We start from the raw sequence: 17,343 nt of genomic DNA, 5'->3' as shown, positions 1-17,343 counted from the left end.
ATGTTTCTCACTCGCTGCAGGGAAAGGCAGAACAGATAGCAGACAAAGCGCTTCAGACGACAACCCGCTACGCGCGATGCTCGGGCTTAGGCGCGGCCGTTTCCCGCCCCCGACTCAGCGCACAGCACGCGCCGGGGGTCCGAGCAGCGACGGGAACTTAAAAAAAAAAATAATAATAAAAAAAAAAAATTCGAGACATTTTTCCAAATCAGAGGAGAGTTCCCTTTCGGGAAAAGCCCGCTCCCTCCGCGACCCGCGCCGGTGTGTGCGGGGGTTCGCTGCGCGCCCCGCGGGGCTCCGCGTGCGTCAGGCGGCGAGTGGCGTCAGCGCTGGCGGGCGCGGAGCGGCGGGGAGGGGGCAGCGGGAGCGGGTGTCGGGGGGTGGAGGGGGAGGAGGGAGGGCGCTTCGTTGGGAGGCGATGGCAGCACCGCCGTGACATCACCCCGCGGCTTATATAGTTGGGGAAGGGTCCGGTCGCCCCGTCTGGTGCTGCAGCTGTCCGCCAGCGCGCGTGCAGAGGGCGCGGAGCGGCGGGGCTCTCTCTGTCTCTCTCTCTCTCTGTCTCTCTCTCTCTCCGTCTTTCCCCAGGATTTATGGACTTTACTTTCTAGAGGGCGGCACAGCAAGGATGAGAGCCCAGCTGGTGTGCGTGGTGCTGCTGGCCTTGGCCTCCTGCAGCCTCTGCTCAGGTAAGCCCCTGCTGCCCGCACCCCACCGCCCGGCGCCCCCCACGGCGCGCGGCTGGCGCTCGCCGCCGTCCCCTGGAGTCTCTCTGAGACTGGCACTGAGCGGCTCCCGGAGCCTTGAGAGAGACTTGAGAGAGGAGGTGAAGTCGCTTCAGGGTCCCTTGGCTGTACCCAACGGGCGCCCGGGAGTAAGGCCTGATAACGGGCTCTGGCCAGCATCATTTTTTCCTGTCAGTTTTGTAACTTCCTCCCTTCATATAAACTCTTCCTCTTCGCAGCGTACATACCATGGCAGTGTCGACTAGTCATTGGAAACGGAGTGTAGATAATCTTCTTGATTATGTTGCCTCATTTGTGATTTATTGAATACCATGTATTTCCAAACTATCACAGAAATTACTGTTTCCACAGCTTATATGAATGGCTGACATAATCCAAATCAGCATGAATATATATGCAATGTAGTCGTTTTTTAGTAGCAGAAATACAGTTTTAGTGTTCTGGGGAAAGAAGAGCTAGCAGCTGATGTGAAATTAGGACAATGCTGAATTGGATACAGATCACACAATAGGAAGGTTAAAGTAAGTACGTTTCTCCTCCAAGAGCAATTGCTAAAATGCATTGCATGCTCCTTTGAAAATTACACAGCTGTATAATTTATGCCCTGAGTTTATGAAGAAAACCAGGTATAGTGGCAATTAAACAGGTGTGCACATAGACAGGAAACAGAATAGGCTTGAAAATCTAATCTTAACTGACTTACAAATTAATTTTTGACTTCACAAATTTTAGAGTAAATTTACAAGTAGCTTCATTTTTCAGCTTAAGTATTCAGGAGACCTGAGAATTCCAAATTCTCACTTTAGAGGAAAGTTTCCATTTTCTATTTATCTGCAGAAGAAAAATGTAACACAGGTAATATGTGCATTTTATCGCAGTTTAAAATAATATTTCTGTATGTTACGGAGCTGGTGATGTTACTGACAAGGCTTACTATTATTTTCTCCCCATACACATAAAGCTTTGTAAGGAAATGCTTGACTAATATTTTTGGTGAGTCGGTTTCCAATTCAGCTGTTTGTAGAGCCTGAATGAAAGCCACTAAAATAAAAAAAATCCAGTGTAAATTAAAATAGGCTTATTAAAAGACCCAGAAACAGAATTCTGTGTATAACTGACATGATGGTTCATTTTCTTGAAAATTTGAAATTATATTCAAATAAGAAGTGCCTTGGAGAAGCTTGTGTGGAAAGGCCAAGTGAGTTCTTACTAGTATGGAAAATTATGTCACAAAGAGAAGTATATTAATTTTAATTTGCTGCCAGAAATGTTTACCCTCAGGAGAAAATGTGTAGCTGTAGAATTTAACTATTCCTGTAGAATGTGATTATATTAGTAGAAGCTGTATTTCTTGTCAATAAGTGAATTAAGAAAACATAAAACTGTGTGAATTTCCCTCTGGTTTGAACAATAATAATGTGCAACTTGACTTACACATTACTCTCTGAGAGTCTGCTCTTTTTATGCTTTTAGTTCTCAGCTGTCTCTTTCACTTCTGTGTTCTTTGGATGTGCTCTCTGTCGTCTTCTAAGCTTTGCTTTATTCTTCATTCAAGGAATCTTGACCAGCCTCCTGATTAATAAATATCCTGCAGACTTTGTTTCTCAGTCAATTTTTTTCTTAGTACCTACCTGTCTTCCATGTCTGCAGCTTTCCACTCTCAGTGGTGTGAAAGCCATCTCCTATCCTCTATAGGATATAAATACCAGCTGCTAACCAGACATTAGTGTTTGCGTTGTCCTCAGCTGGTATGACCCAGGACACCACCAATCATGATGCTGCCATGTGCTTCTCATCCATTCACAGGAACTGCTGATACTGTGTAGAAACCCAGCTGAGGTGATTTGGTGCAGCAAGTAGAGCTTTGGCTGACAGTAGAGCAATTAAGAGCTTGAATAACACTGAAAACAGGCAGTTCTGAAAGGGCTGAAAGGTGTTAGGTTGGAGAGTAGTTGCTAGTGTTTTGATGCAATATTGATTGACAAACCAGTGTTACTAAATATTTTCAATATTAAACCAGTTTGTAACTTTGATGCAAAACCTAAGAATGAATAAATGTATTGTGCTGGTAGTGCAAAGATGAACAGCAGCATTGCTACAGAGGAAGATTGGCATGACAGGACGAAGTTTTCAAAGACCTGTGTAACAGAAATGAGAAGCAGTGCAACAGTACAACATGCAGTAGCTTAGGAAATAATAGAAGTTCCAGTCTAAGGCTCCTTTTAGCAGAAGCACAGCTGTTGGAAATGTCTGAGGAGATAAAAACAATTGGTTACATTATCTGACCTCACTTTTTTATGAGATAGTTAAAGTTTTTTCAGGCATGAAAGACAAAATAAGAAAACATTAAGAGAGCTACTTCCACTAGCTAACGGTAGGCGTTACTACTGAGGCTTCTGATCCGAACTGTGCTATGCTGGACTTTCTTGACACCACATCAGGCACAGAGGAGGGCCATTCTGATGAGTTGGGGAACACAAGGTTATTACAAGAGAGATTAGAAGAGAGTCTAATCACTCTGGGCATAGCCTTTCAGTGGGATTCCAGAGAATTTATGAGATTTTCAGATATTTCCAGAGGATGGGTTATGTACAAAAAGCACAATGAACTTGCATTTTTTCACTAATCACTGTGTAAGGACACCCTAAAGATCTAAGTTGGGAAGGGCTGTGATCTAAAAAAAAAATATGAGTTGGGTAAATATTACAAATATATATAATTTATAGTGAAGGAAGTTATACACAAACGATTAATAAGTTTGTAATTACAAATAAATCAGGGTTGAAATTAGAGTAAGGTGATGAGCCATGGATAGTTTGGAAGACTTCCCCAAAGAAGAAAAACAGTGGTGGTGCGATACTGTTGTTAAGGTTTAACATGATTGATTTTTAAGAGCGTTATAATGGTTGGCTTCCTGTGCTAGAATAAATCTGTAACAGGTAGCACACACTTGTATAGAAGGTCCTTGTCAGTCTCATGTTCTGTGAAAGGTAGTAACACAACATGGTGATGATCCCTGAAATGAAAGCATAGGAAGAATCTGTTCACAGATGGGTGTTACATGCCAACAGCATCCATCATTTTAATGAAAGTGAGTTATGACTTAGATGAATATGGAATAGATTTTGGGTTAGTTAGGTTTTAAATATAAGTAAGTATATTGTTTAACTTTGACTGCTGGTATTCTAGGAGAGCTAAAAGCCTTGTGGCTCTGTTGTGCCTGAAGACTTAACTGATTTCTGTATATATCTGATCTTTGAGCTGTGATTTCTGCTACATTTTCAAGGCACTAGGTCTTCCTTGTAATTCTGTACAGCACAAAGCAGAAGAGTTTGTGGCTGTTTTTTCTTTTTGTTTTTTTTACCCTGTTCACCAAATCACAGGTCTTGCAAGTCTGCTGCTCTATCAAAGGTCAATTAAATGAGCAAAGAAAATCCTAACCCTTTCAGTAAGAATACCTTATTTTGGTATATGCATTATCAAGAGCTTGTGTCACAAGATAGTCGAGCTCAATTCCCTCATAGAAGTAAAAATATTTTGAATTTAACCAAGAATAATCAAGACTAAATGTTGTCAAGTAATCATAACTGCCATTCACCTAAATACTTAGTTGCTACTTAAAAATTATTTGAAAATAAATTGGTGACACATGATAATTATGAACACCATACTGATTTAGAATGAAGAATACTGCAGCAGTTTTGTTTTCTGAAAGAGTTGCAGATACCAGTGAACTGAGATTAATGGATCATTTCATTCACTTCAATAAGCTTGATCATGCTTTAAAAAGGTAGTGAGTATCCATTTTAGTATAATGTTGTTTTTACAATCCCTATAGATCACTTTGCTCTGTTTTTATCAAAATTGTTTGTTTGTTTTTGTTTGTTTTTAAAAATTCATTGATATATGTAAATTCTGTGTCCTGTATTGAAATGTCCGTGATTTATGATGAAATAATAAACATATGTTTCTGGTTTATTCTCAGATTCAGAAGAGGAAATGAAAGCATTAGAAGAAGATTTATTGACCAATATGTACACATCAAAGGTAATTATTTTTACTCTTTTAGCTGACGGGTAGGAGCAAATGAATTCTCATTACAAACCCAGAAGTCTTTGCACAAAGTAATAACCCATGGTCTAGACCAAAAAGTTCAGTGGTAGACATTACTTTGGTGCAAGGTTTTCTCCAGTTCAAAGGAAAGTTAATGGTGTTGATGTGACACACTAAAAGTGCCTCTCTCTCGTAACACTGGTACTTTCATTAAACTGTCAAAACTGTGTTATGTGAAGAGATGTAAATTTATATGAGGAAATGTGTTTCCAATAGGATTATGCCTGACGAAAGCTAAATTAACCTTCAGTCAAATCAGTAAGTGCTATTTTTATGCAGAACTTTTCCTATATGCACATAAAGTTAAGATAGTAATAAAGCAAGAAGTGTTAATGCATATGCTGATTTTTGTTTAGGAATTTAATCATAGTACAGGAACATGGGGACATGACTGAAAATATTCATCTGATAAATGACACTTCCTTGACAAGTTGCCAGACTGTGAGCGACGTACACATTATTTAATGCAAATAGACAAAAAAAAATTCAGTTACACTCTCATATTGACAAGATGAAACAGCAAGTGTTGCACATATATATTGAACAGGCTGATAGAAAAACACTTCTTAACATTGTTATTTTCCATGAATGATCTAAAAAGATGTAAGTCTAATATTTCTTCAGCAACATATCAAAGAATAAACTTTTAAACAAGTGCTATGGACTTAAGGTTAAATCTTTTAATTCTTTGTTCTAATGAACTTCAAGTGGTGCTTAAATTCAGTGGAAAATAAAATGGGAAATGAAAAAATTCTCCAAAAATAGAATTTCATCATTAAATGACTAGTTGAAGGTTAAGGACAAAAGCTGCCTGGAAGATTTCTGTATTTACTGTATTTGCTTAATGTGAGCTTTTTCACAGAATCTTTTGAATAGACTAGATTATGAAATGAGGCCAGAAAATACATTTCTTTGATCTGGTCTGACAGTACTTAGGTTCACGTGTTCTTTACTGGCATGGTAATTAACCTTAGATGCCAAATAAACCTGTTTGCCACTCACTTCTGTAAGGTATATAAAGATTTAATGGATATTATTTTCCTCAAACAAATTTAAATATAGGAGCCTGACAAAAATAGGGCTTTCTTTGTGTGGCAAGGGATAATACGCCCTGGTCTTTCTGCTACTGATTTCAGGGGAGCTGTGAACCTAACTGCCCATTTTTCCTTTTCCTCCATCTTAGCACAGAGAACATTCTCAGGTAAATAGTAATGCACAAATGTAGTGCAATGTAGTGATAATAGAGTGATGGTTGCCATAATACTCTTGGATGTTGTTTCATGTCATGTAGCTTGCCATTTCATTTCCTTATGGTGTATACCATAAGTGGAATGATACCTGAAGTTGACAGAAGCAGTGTATTTATGGTGGAGATACTGCTTTAACTACATTATACTGCCTTAAATCACCACCTAAAATTCCTTTGTTCAATATATATTGTCTCTTGACATCAAAGTAAGGCATGACTGAACCACTAAAAAGTCTGCAAGAGCATGCCACTATTCCATTCATTACTGAAATGACACATTCTTTTTTTTTCTGTTGTCCTCTGCTAGCTTTTACTCCTCATTAGAACAAAAATATAGTTCTGGTGTGAGAGACAAATTTGAGAACGTTATATGTAATAGTTGTCTTGTATTGTGCCTGACATCTGGTTCCAGTTGAGAGCAATTACTGTTAAATTGCATTAAGACTCCTTGACTCTGACTCGGTAATAGCAGCAAGGGAAATCCTGACAATTTAAATAGCATTAAGAAGGGGAGGGAAAAAAAGAAAAAAAATGTTTATGAAAGCCAAGATCTAAAAATGCGGCAAAGTGGATTATCACTTGCATTTCTAGTATGTGACAGAAAAAGTCTTCCTAAGTAGGCACTTGTAAAGTATGGTATCAAGACTACAGCTAGGGTTAAAGCACACACCTTTTCCAACATTCAGTAGTCTATCCAATATTACGGGAACCATTACCATATGCTTTTGACTTCACAGCCTGCTGTCCAGTGTCTGCTGGTCTTTTTCAAACTGCTCTTTAAAGTCACCCATATGCTGAATCACTCTCCATCTTTAAAGTATGTCCTTGCTTATTACCACCTGCCTTCAATTTATAACACAGTTTATCACCCTTCCCTGCTGTTACATGTCAAAGAAGATAAAGGGATCAAACAAATCCCTAAAATGCTTTACCTGTCTTTCCTCTCAGATAAAATCAAAAGAGCCACTTGGAAGATCTGGTAATACAACACAACCTGAAGTATCACAAATATGCAGACAGTTACCTCCTGTCTCTTTTGTATCAAACAGATAGCTCTATTCCTACCTTTGTAAATGCTTGTCTGAAGTCACCACTTGCATGAAGAATGTTCTGAACTCAAACAAGATTGAGATGATATTAAACAGAAAGAGAGAAAGAGAGAAAGAGAGAGAGAAAGAAGGAAAGGAAAGGAAAGGAAAGGAAAGGAAAGGAAAGGAAAGGAAAGGAAAGGAAAGGAAAGGAAAGGAAAGGAAAGGAAAGGAAAGGAAAGGAAAGGAAAGGAAAGGAAAGGAAAGGAAAGGAAAGGAAAGGAAAGAAGGAGGGAAGGAAGGAAAGGAAGGAAGGAAGGAAGGAAGGAAGGAAGGAAGGAAGGAAGGAAGGAAGGAAGGAAGGAAGGAAGGAAGGAAGGAAGGAAGGAAGGAAGGAAGGAAGGGTATTCTTCAAGAATATGTCATTACTAGAATACACTCCACCTTTGGGATCCTCACTCACATTAATTTTCTGAAATCTTGAACACTTGAGATTTTTATTGCTCTAGGGTGGCCTGTTGGTGACTCTGTGTGCCCAGACAGTTTAGCCTCCTTCAGAAGCTGGTGAGGTTACCTCTGTCTACAAGTTACTGACTTCCTGACTCACTCATCCCATAAAAAATCATTACATTTACAGGCATTATTATACACCGCAGAACTCAATACCGTATCTGCTTATAGACAGAATATTTTTATTATTTATATGGTTTCAATTCTGGGTAAAATTAAACTACTATTCTGAAAAGGAGCCATAGATATCCTACATTACCTTGGGTTTTACTTGGTTATTAATTTGTTTTACAACTGCTTTTGCTAGATAAAGCCAAAAATAGAAAAAACAGAGAAGTTTATTTTTCTAAAAAAACCCCACAAAAACAAAAACAGCATTTGAGAGGTATACATTATAGAATCATCATAGAATCATAGAATCATAGAATCCTATGGGTTGGAAGGGACCTCGAAAGATCATCTAGTCCAACCCCCCTGCCAGAGCAGGGTCACCTAAAGCACATCACACAGGAATGTGTCCAGGCGGGTTTTGAATGTCTCCAGTGAAGAAGACTCCACAACCTCTCTGGGCAGCCTGTTCCAGTGCTCTGTCACTCTCACAGTGAAAAAATTTTTTTCTGATATTCACCTTAAACCTCCTATGCTCCAATTTGTATCCATTCTCCTTGTCCTATCACTGGTCATCACTGAAAAAAGCTTAACTCCGTCTTCTTGACACTCACCCTTTACGTATTTGTAAACATTGATGAGGTCACCCCTCAGTCTTCTTTTCTCCAAACTAAAGAGACCTAACTCCCTCAGCCTTTCCTCATAAGGGAGATATTCCACTCCCTTAATCATCTTTGTAGCTCTGCGCTGGACTCTTTCCAGCAGTTCCCTGTCCTTCCTGAACTGAGGGGCCCAGAACTGGACACAATACTCCAGATGTGGCCTCACCAATGCAGAATAGAAGGGGAGGAGAATCTCTCTTGACCGACTAACCACACCCTTTCTAATGCACCCCAGGATGCCATTGGCCTTCTTAGCCACAAGGGCACACTGCTGGCTCATGGTCATCCTCCTGTCTACCAGGACCTCCAGGTCCCTTTCACCTACACTGCTCTCAAGCAGTATAATATAAGAAGTATTTTAAACAAACTGTTGGAAGTATTCAACCAGAAATAGACAAAGGTATCATGTAAGTTATAACTTAGGATTCTCTTTAATCTTTTGTAGGATAAGCCTATTGTCAAAGATGATAATATTCTGGCTCTAAGTCCAATGCAAAAAGGTGGCAAGTGGTGTCCCTCAGGGGTCCGTACTCACACCAGTGTTGTTATCTTCCTTAATGATGATGACAGTGGCATTGAGAGCACCATCAGCATGTTTGCTGATGATACCAAGCTGGGTGGTGCAGTGGATATGCCAGAGAGATGGGATACCATCTAGAGGGACCTGGACAGGCTGGAGAGGTGGGCCCAGGTGAACCTTATGAGTTTCAACAAGGCCAAGTGCAGGGTCTGGCACTTGGGCTGAGGCAACCGGAGATAGGAATACAGGCTGGGGGAAGACATGCTAGAGAGCAGCCCAGAGGAAAAGGAGGTACTAGTGGGCCAAAAGCAGGTCATGAGCCACCAATATGCAATTTCAGCCCAAAAGGCCAACTGCATCCTGGGCTGTATCAAAAGAAGTGTGGCCAGCAGATTGAGAGGGGTGATTCTGGCCCTCTGCTCTGCCCTGTTGAGACCTCACCTGTAGCACTGTGTCCTTCTCTGGAGCCCCCAGCACAAGAAAGATGTGGACCTGTTGGAACATGTCCAGAGAGGAGGGCCATGAAGATGATCCGAGGGCCGGAGCTCCTCTCTTATTAAGACAGGCTGAGGGAGTTGGGGTTGTCCAGCCTGAAGAAGAGAAGGAGGAACCTCATAGCAGCCTTCCAGTACCTGAAGGGGCCCTACAGGAAAGCTGGGGAGAGACTTTTTACAAGAGCTTGTAGTGAGAGGACAAGGGGTAATGGTTTTAAACTGAAAGAGGTGAGATTTAGAGATCAGGAGAAAATTTTTAGTGTGAGGGTAGTGAGACCCTGGAACAGGCTGCCCAGAGAAGTTGCGGAAGCTCCATCCCTGGAAGCATTGAAGGCCAGGTTGGATGGAGCTCTGAGCAACCTGATCTAGTGGGAGGTGTCCCTGCCCACGCAGGGGAATTGGAACTTGATGATCTCTAAGGTCCCTTCTGACTCTAACCATACTATGATTCTATGATTCTATTCTCAAGCTCATTTCAGTTTCTTAGATAATTTAAAATTCTCTTTCAAGATACTTGAAGTGTGGGAAACATATATCTGAGTCTTAATTCAGAAGTATGTTCAACAATGGAAATGTATACACCATATTCACTTCACCATTAATTACTTTTAATTCATACTGCAGTCTCTTTTGTTCCTTCAGATCACTCTCAGATATTTTTCAAGTTAATCTTAAAAAAAATTAGTTCCATCTTCACAGATATGGGTTCCTTGATCTCTTGTGTAGGTATTTTCCAAAATGTCTTGAGCAACTGTAATTGGTATTGTTTAGACCTGAGTGGAAAATAATCACACACTGGAAACTTACCTGAACATTTTGGTTGTGGTCATCTTTAACTGTTACTTTCACATACTCCTTTAGGATAACTGCCTCAGAAATTTTCCATAACCTATAAAACAAAACTGTTTGTTTGTAATACTTGCTGTAACAGTGGAGTAGAAAAATAATGACTGCTCTGTTTAGTGGCTGGACATGACCTAAAGAGCTCTATGTTAAGTGTAAAAAAAACAAACTTCACTCCTGACTTCAGTTCTTAATGCTTTATAGTCCCATTCTGTGACCTGGCAGCAGTGTAAGTCCAAAGCAGGTGTACTCATGTAAAAATACTTTGAGGTGATATATCTGTGATATTCATGGGAATTAGACTCCCTTAACCAATGAAGTATGCTGGCAGACAGCACTGCAAAAATTTTCCCCTAACCTCGTAAGTAGCAGCTAAGATAAATTTCACCTAATGAAATCTGCCTTTTAAGTATTTTACTAGTATACTGAGGAAAGTTCCTTTAAAAATAAACATGCAGCAGGCTGACGTAAAGTAGTAACTTGAGATAAAAAGATTCTATAAATTATGGAAGAAGGCATAACAAATTTCCTTATCCATTCCTCTTCTGTTCCCACCCACTGGAATATTTTTTCTTTAACTCAGAACTCTCACTTGCTTAGGTAGCTCTGCCCCTAGATTTTATTCTTAATTGCAATTTAGCTGTTGTAGTGCTAGCTAACATTTCTTTTGTATACCTAGGAGAGAGAAGTGCACTGGAAAAGCCTTCCCATTGTGATGGAAACCTCTATATTCTTGTATTTTACCAAAATTTAAAACAGACCAAAGAAGATTTTGAAATTGCAGTGGACACCTGGTCTTTTCTGCAAGTTTAACTTCTGTTAATTATATTAGGACATTCTGTGAAGAGGTTAATTCTTGGTTTGAACTTGTCACATCTTTTAAAATAATTTGACAGACTAATTAGTGCACCTAAATGAGGCAATAGATGAGCTCAAAGTAAACAATGCAGAACCAATTTTAAGGCTCTGAGTAAGATACAGGATTTGTTTTCTTCTCCATCTCTGACTTCTGTCAGGAATCTGAGAATGCAGTGGTTTTATTGAAGAACTAAATTATTCTCATTTTGAAAGGCATATATGTATGTTCTTTCTTGAATCAATGACCCTTTGTTAGAAAAGTTCTTCAAAGGAACAAGAAATTATGTGATTACCTAATGTTCACCTAAGTAAGCACTGCTTCCACACTCTTAATTAATGCTGTCAGTATGTAAAAGGCAGTGTCTGTGTTAATGTAATACCTATATTTAACTTTGTTCATCCAGGAAAAGAAGCAGCTACGTTTAAATTCATAGGTAAAATGTAATTCTAATGTGCTCAGCAAGGAAGCCCTTGCCAGTAATAAATAGGAATTTGCTGTTTGGCTTCTGATTGGAGATTGCTATGTCACCAGTTCTAGTTTAAGGAAAGAGATTTCTGTACTCACTGTTAGAAGGAATACAATTTGAAAGAAATAATTAATAGTGGGAGAACCAAGAAAGGGTCAAAGACATGAAAAAGTAGTGAGATGAGGTAGGAATAAGGTTTTTCACTTCTTTCTATTGATAATCACAATAAAGAAAATGACTGACACAACTGCTTGGAAAGAACACTACCAGTAGAAAAGTAAAATTTATTTTTCTCAACATTTTAAGAAAAGAGTTAAAAACTTAAATAGCTCCCCAATAATGCGAGATACTGGGGCAAGGCAAATCTGAGATAAACCATTGGGAAATTTCTCTAGTTTCTGTCTTACTGTAACATCCCTGAACAGGTCCATTATTGACCACCTAAATTGAGTTGGTCTGAGTTTCAGTCCAGTTACCAAATCAGGAATACATTGTTTTCACAACTGTCTTTATCTTTGCTCCCTCTTCATCTAAGTTCATAGACCTTCAATTCACATCTCACAGGCTCATGAGTCTCCAGCATCCAGAACTCCTGGGGCTTACAAGTTCTATAACTTCAGATCCAGCCTCATCAGACAGCTTGCCCTGAAGCAGGGACTCTGTTCCTTTTCTCAGGGAACTTTGAAATGACTGGTATTTGTTCTGAACTGGGGAGAAGCATCTAGTTAACCACAAGCATCCACCTTGGATTCCAGTACTGGGAATTCATCCAGTGGGTTTGACTCATTGTCCTGATTTACACCTGTGAATTTATATTATATTAATTTCCGTCTGTGTTTTTGTTTGCACCTGTGCAGAATTACTATGAAATGCTACCATTCTGGTTTGGTAGCCATTTAGTTTTTCATCATGCAGATCTACCTGGGAGGTAAGGCTGTGGGGAAGCAGACTTGGTGTGTTTAATAAATAAGTTTTCCTAATTTCAGCACTCTCTAATTATTGTCTAAAAGTTGAGCACATGAAAAATACCTCAAACACACAAACTTATTCCTACCAAAATGTTTAAATGTGACACATTATTACTAAAAAACAAACCAAAAATTGCAACACGTTAAATGATGGATGTTTGTATTTTCAGATTAACAGAGCAAAACTTCCTTACTGGAAAATGACCCTGCTAAATGTCTGCAATCTTATCAACAACATAAACAGCCAAGGGGGGGAAGTAATAGAGGTAGATGAAGAGGATCTTGTTTCTGGAAGACAGTTTCCTGCTGCTGTGGATGGCTTCAGCTTGGAAGCAATGCTAACAGTGTATCAACTCCAGAAAGTTTGCCACAGCAGAGCTTTTCAGCATTGGGAGGTAAAACAAGGTGTCACAAATGTATGTTTCAACTCCTGTTAAACTCACTTTGCAGTAAGGTTTTAAAGTCCATATCCATGTGACCTCCATCACATTGCTTGAGCTTTCCTTCTTTTTTTTTTTTTATTCTCTAAAACCACTAATGTGCCTCTTACTGAGAGGATTGTGAATTAATGTTGTTTCCGATGAGAGGAGTGTCTGGTTTTTATAATGACCCCTAGGTACATGAGAACTATTCTTAACTGCATACTTTCTCCACTCTGTGGAGAAGGAATTGATTTGATTCCAGTTCCAAGGAATCAAACACATGAAAGTGAGCTCTGTGCCAGAGCACAAAATTAATATCGGCTTCACAGATGTTAAGTTACTACAGATTTATCGAGGCATAACTAAATGTAGGTAGAGTCTGAAAAACCCTTTTAAGGCCCTAAGGCAAACTGGATTCGAAATGCATAGACATATGCCCAATGTGTACATGTAATTTTACCAGGTACTCTGGGATTCTTATTGCTAGGAAACAAGGAACAAGAAAACTCATGCTTTTCACTTCCCCACACGTGAAGAGGGTCCTGGAAGTTGACACTGTGATTTTAGGAGTTTACTTCTCTTAAATAGTGATTGTTTATAGTTAATTTGTGATACTTAATGGAGTGATCACAGATAGGCACACAGGGCACAGTCCACTTTTGCTGTTAAATATTACCGTAAAGGCTGCTTTGTGTATACAAACAAGATACCTCAGTGTCACTACCCACTTCCCAGAAAACCCATTTCTTTCAGTTATTGCAGGTCCATGGACAGTCTGGCTGAATCTTACTTTGCAGTTACATCACTTTTTGTGGCAGTTGGGAATCATCGCTGCTAACAGTACCATGTGTGAAATGGAAAAAAAATACTCCTCTCTCAGCTTAGGAACACACTTGTGCAGTGCAGAGGTTTATAAAACAGAATAAAAGAAGGTGTAGAGACAGAGGAAGAAGGTTTGAAGAAGGCTTGAAATAAGCATTTTACGTAATGAAATCAGATCTTGTGATCTTATTCATCCAGGATTGACTCCAAGTCTGTTGAAATCATGAGAGTCTTTCCATTCATTTCAGTAGAATTTAGATGAGCACTCATTTATTAAATAATTAAGGGAGTAACAGAGTTTGATTGCTTAGGGAAATACTTAGGTGATTATAAAAATGGTTTTGGTTTAATAGCTTTCAGCCAGACAGTAGGACTCTACTTGACTGTGAAGGAATGTGGTAGGAGAATGGATTAAATCTCAACAGATAAAGCAAGAATGAATCTGAACAAAACACTTTAAAAACTCCAAGTAAAACTTAAAGCACAGTTATATAAGAAATTTTGATTGACAAAATTTTGGCTTTCTTGTGCTTTTTTTCAGTCCTTATTTGTGTATTACACATGTTGATTTTTTAGCTGTAGGAAGTTGCAGATAAAAATACTGCTCAAAAGCTGAAACCAGCAAGCAGTGGGTGTTTTAGGAGGTGTTTAGCCTAAATGAGTGATTAGACAGTGACAATCATTAGGAAGTTTTCACTCAGTTTGAGCTTTAGTCTGAGGAGGGCATACTAGCATTTCTCTTTAGTCAAATCAGTGATCTCATTTGTTTCAGTGGAATTTAAATATCACTTCCGTATGATTCAACTCATCTTGGGGTTGATCTTAATTTAGTGTATTGAGTTTGGGGCTTTTTTCCCCCTTCCTTTGTTTTAAACTTGTAACTATTATGGTAACAGTTTTTCTTGGGGTCAGATGTTAAAAAAAATAATTATAAAACTTTCTAGGAATCAATGCATTTTGCTATCAAAAAAGCTGATAATATTCTGTCTCTTCTTGCATCCTACAGTTGCTTCAGCAAGATGCTTTTGACATAGAGAACTCAAGCCAAGAGAAGGAAATAATGAAAAGAAAAAATCCCTACATTCTGAAACGGCAGCTACATGTGAACAAGGCTAGAAGACCATACATACTCAAGAGAAGTTCATATTACTGATCCAGCAGAAGAAAACAATGTATATTTAGTTTATAGGTAACTGTGCGTTATGGTCATCTTATTTAAATCATACTTGTGTGAAAATATACTATGGAAAATCATCAAGATGGTAACATAACTGTGGTTTTTTTTGCAACTGCTGTTTCTTGATTGTGATTTTTTCCTACTTGAGATTAATTGGACCAATACATTTGCAAATAAATCTAGTTTCTAAGCATGATGCGTTGTACAAAACTGAGATTTCAACGTACTTCTAATAATATTGTAGTATTTTCTTATTTTATAAAGCACACTGACGTACACCAAGTAAATCGATATTGTCCATAAACCCTACTGAGAATCTGCCATTTCTTAATGCAACACTTCAAACATACACATTTGCATTTTTTTTTTTATAGTACACTACTCAAAACTTGCACAGGATTTTACATATTGGCCTGTTTAATTTGTTAGGGATCAGATCTGAAGAAGGAAGGAAATGCTGTCAGCTAACTATTAAATGTCAGCTTCAAAATTCACATTTTAAATAGCCTGCATGTCAATGAATTTTAAGTGCTTTACTCCTAACTTGCCACTGAAGTAATAATTTTAGAAAGCAATACAGAAATGAGAATTTAACAGAGTATGCTTGGGAGAAAAAACCTTTGGCATCTTGTGTATCACCTATTAAATAAGGAAAACAGTTTATTAAATCAGTAATAGAATTTACAGTGTTTACCTAATCTATGAATGCTCAGGAAAAAAAAAAAAAAAGGACAAAAAATAAAAGCTGACTCATGCTCTTGTGCTGCCACTCGAAAAATAGTAATTTGGTTATATGAGAAACTTGGGAGGAATATTTGAAGGAGAAATTAAAGTTAGAGCATCTTAAACTTAGAATTGAAAGGCATTTCCTTTCCCTCCCTCTACAAATCTGTAATTACAGCAGGCATTTTCTGGGGTTAAACACAGTGTTGGAAGCCAATGAAGAGGGAACCTCCCAGCATGGAAAAAATTGTTTTCAAGTCATGAGGAATCAAATGCCACATGAAACATAAACATTTTCCAGCTTTGTGTCTCTGATATGTACATAAGACTTGGGATCTCTGTGATCTGGGGTTTCAGTCTGAAGGAAAACAGTCTGAAAGAACTGGGGGTCAAAACAACAGTAAAAATAGAGGGATAGTCCAAAATCCATGAAGCCTGGATGCTCAAACCAGGAGGCAAAAAATGGGACAGAGATGTTTTTTTTTCAAAATCTTCCTGTTTTCTGCTTGAGTACTTCCTCAAAGCAGTACTGTTCCAACAATTTGCCAGAAAAAAACATACAGAAAATTTCCAAATCCTCTCACAGGTCAGATTTTCTATCAGTTATAATACAGGGATATGCATAGAAAAAACCTACCTATACCAATGGTTATACCAGTTTTGTTACATGGAGAGGGGTTGTTGTTTTTTTTTTGCAGTAAAATGTATTTTCACCATACTAAAGCTAATAATATTTCCTTTTTTCACTGCAAATATTAATCAGTTTATTCAATAGCCACTGAATGCATGCACTCACAAGATACAACTGGGCATACACTAATTACTGTTAATAGTTGTCTCAGTGTTTTAAATGCTTAATGTGCTTAAGGGCTTTGCTTAAATAAGGTTCTAGCAGATTCATACCCTTTTTTTTTTAATGACACTGTTGTAGAATTAGGCTGGAGGCACAATATGCTCTCAAGCGGCTAAGAAACATGCCTCTTTACAAAAAACCTACAAGCTCCATAGACCTGGTATGGACACTTTAAATTCTAAATTACCTGTTGGTCTGAAATAACAAAGCAGAACAGAGTTTGTTCCAAAATTCATGCTAGCAATATACGAGGAAGAAGGAAGGGAAACGTTAGATCTCTATTTCATGGGGAAGACAGAAGATACAAAGAAATAGGTTGCCATGATTATATTTCTTCCATGTTCAGTTTAAGAAACTGACTTTAAAAAGTTGGGTAAGGTAATGTGGTTGTCATCTTACAGAGAATGTTAAAACTTCTGAAAACAAAAGCACCCTTCCATGTTTCATTTTGGAGGTGATTTAGATATTCAAAGTGATGGCACAAGAAGCTCAGATGGTGATGATGAACTCTTCCACTGTTGTCTAGTGCTCCACACTCAAGTGGAACTTACTCTGTGACTGTGTGCTTCATCTTTCAGTGCAGAGATAACAGTTTAGTCACAGTGATTGGCTGAAAATGGCTTAAAATAACTCATTTCCTTTCAGCATGCTGTTAGTCCACAAACTGTGTGTCACTGGAGGAGGCAAAGCTTGAAGTATGACAGGAGGTAGCTTGTTGAGTTGCTGCCTAGCTTGTGGTGGAGGTGTTCAGGCAGCTGTCAGAGAAATGTCATCCAGAGT

The 17,343-nt window shown here is 38.6% G+C and overlaps 1 protein-coding gene across 2 annotated transcripts; it reads left to right on the top strand.

Annotated features, from left to right (window-relative positions):
- Positions 1-391: 391 nt before the first annotated feature.
- On the top strand, positions 392-15,183 carry NTS (neurotensin). Of its 2 annotated transcripts, none has more exons than XM_051643891.1 (4): positions 392-689; positions 4,732-4,793; positions 12,737-12,961; positions 14,817-15,183. In XM_051643891.1, the coding sequence occupies exons 1-4, from the start codon at positions 629-631 to the stop codon at positions 14,961-14,963; spliced, it is 495 nt and encodes a 164-aa protein (XP_051499851.1). In that variant the 5' UTR covers positions 392-628; the 3' UTR covers positions 14,964-15,183. The 2 variants fall into 2 exon arrangements, with proteins under 2 accessions (XP_051499851.1, XP_051499844.1); XM_051643884.1 differs by having other exon boundaries at positions 447-689; positions 12,737-12,982.
- Positions 15,184-17,343: the final 2,160 nt, after the last annotated feature.

The sequence above is a fragment of the Apus apus genome, chromosome 1 (genome assembly GCF_020740795.1).
Source record: "Apus apus isolate bApuApu2 chromosome 1, bApuApu2.pri.cur, whole genome shotgun sequence".
In the NCBI taxonomy this organism is placed as follows: Eukaryota; Metazoa; Chordata; class Aves; order Apodiformes; family Apodidae; genus Apus; species Apus apus.
This window is presented reverse-complemented; position numbering and strand designations above follow the sequence as displayed.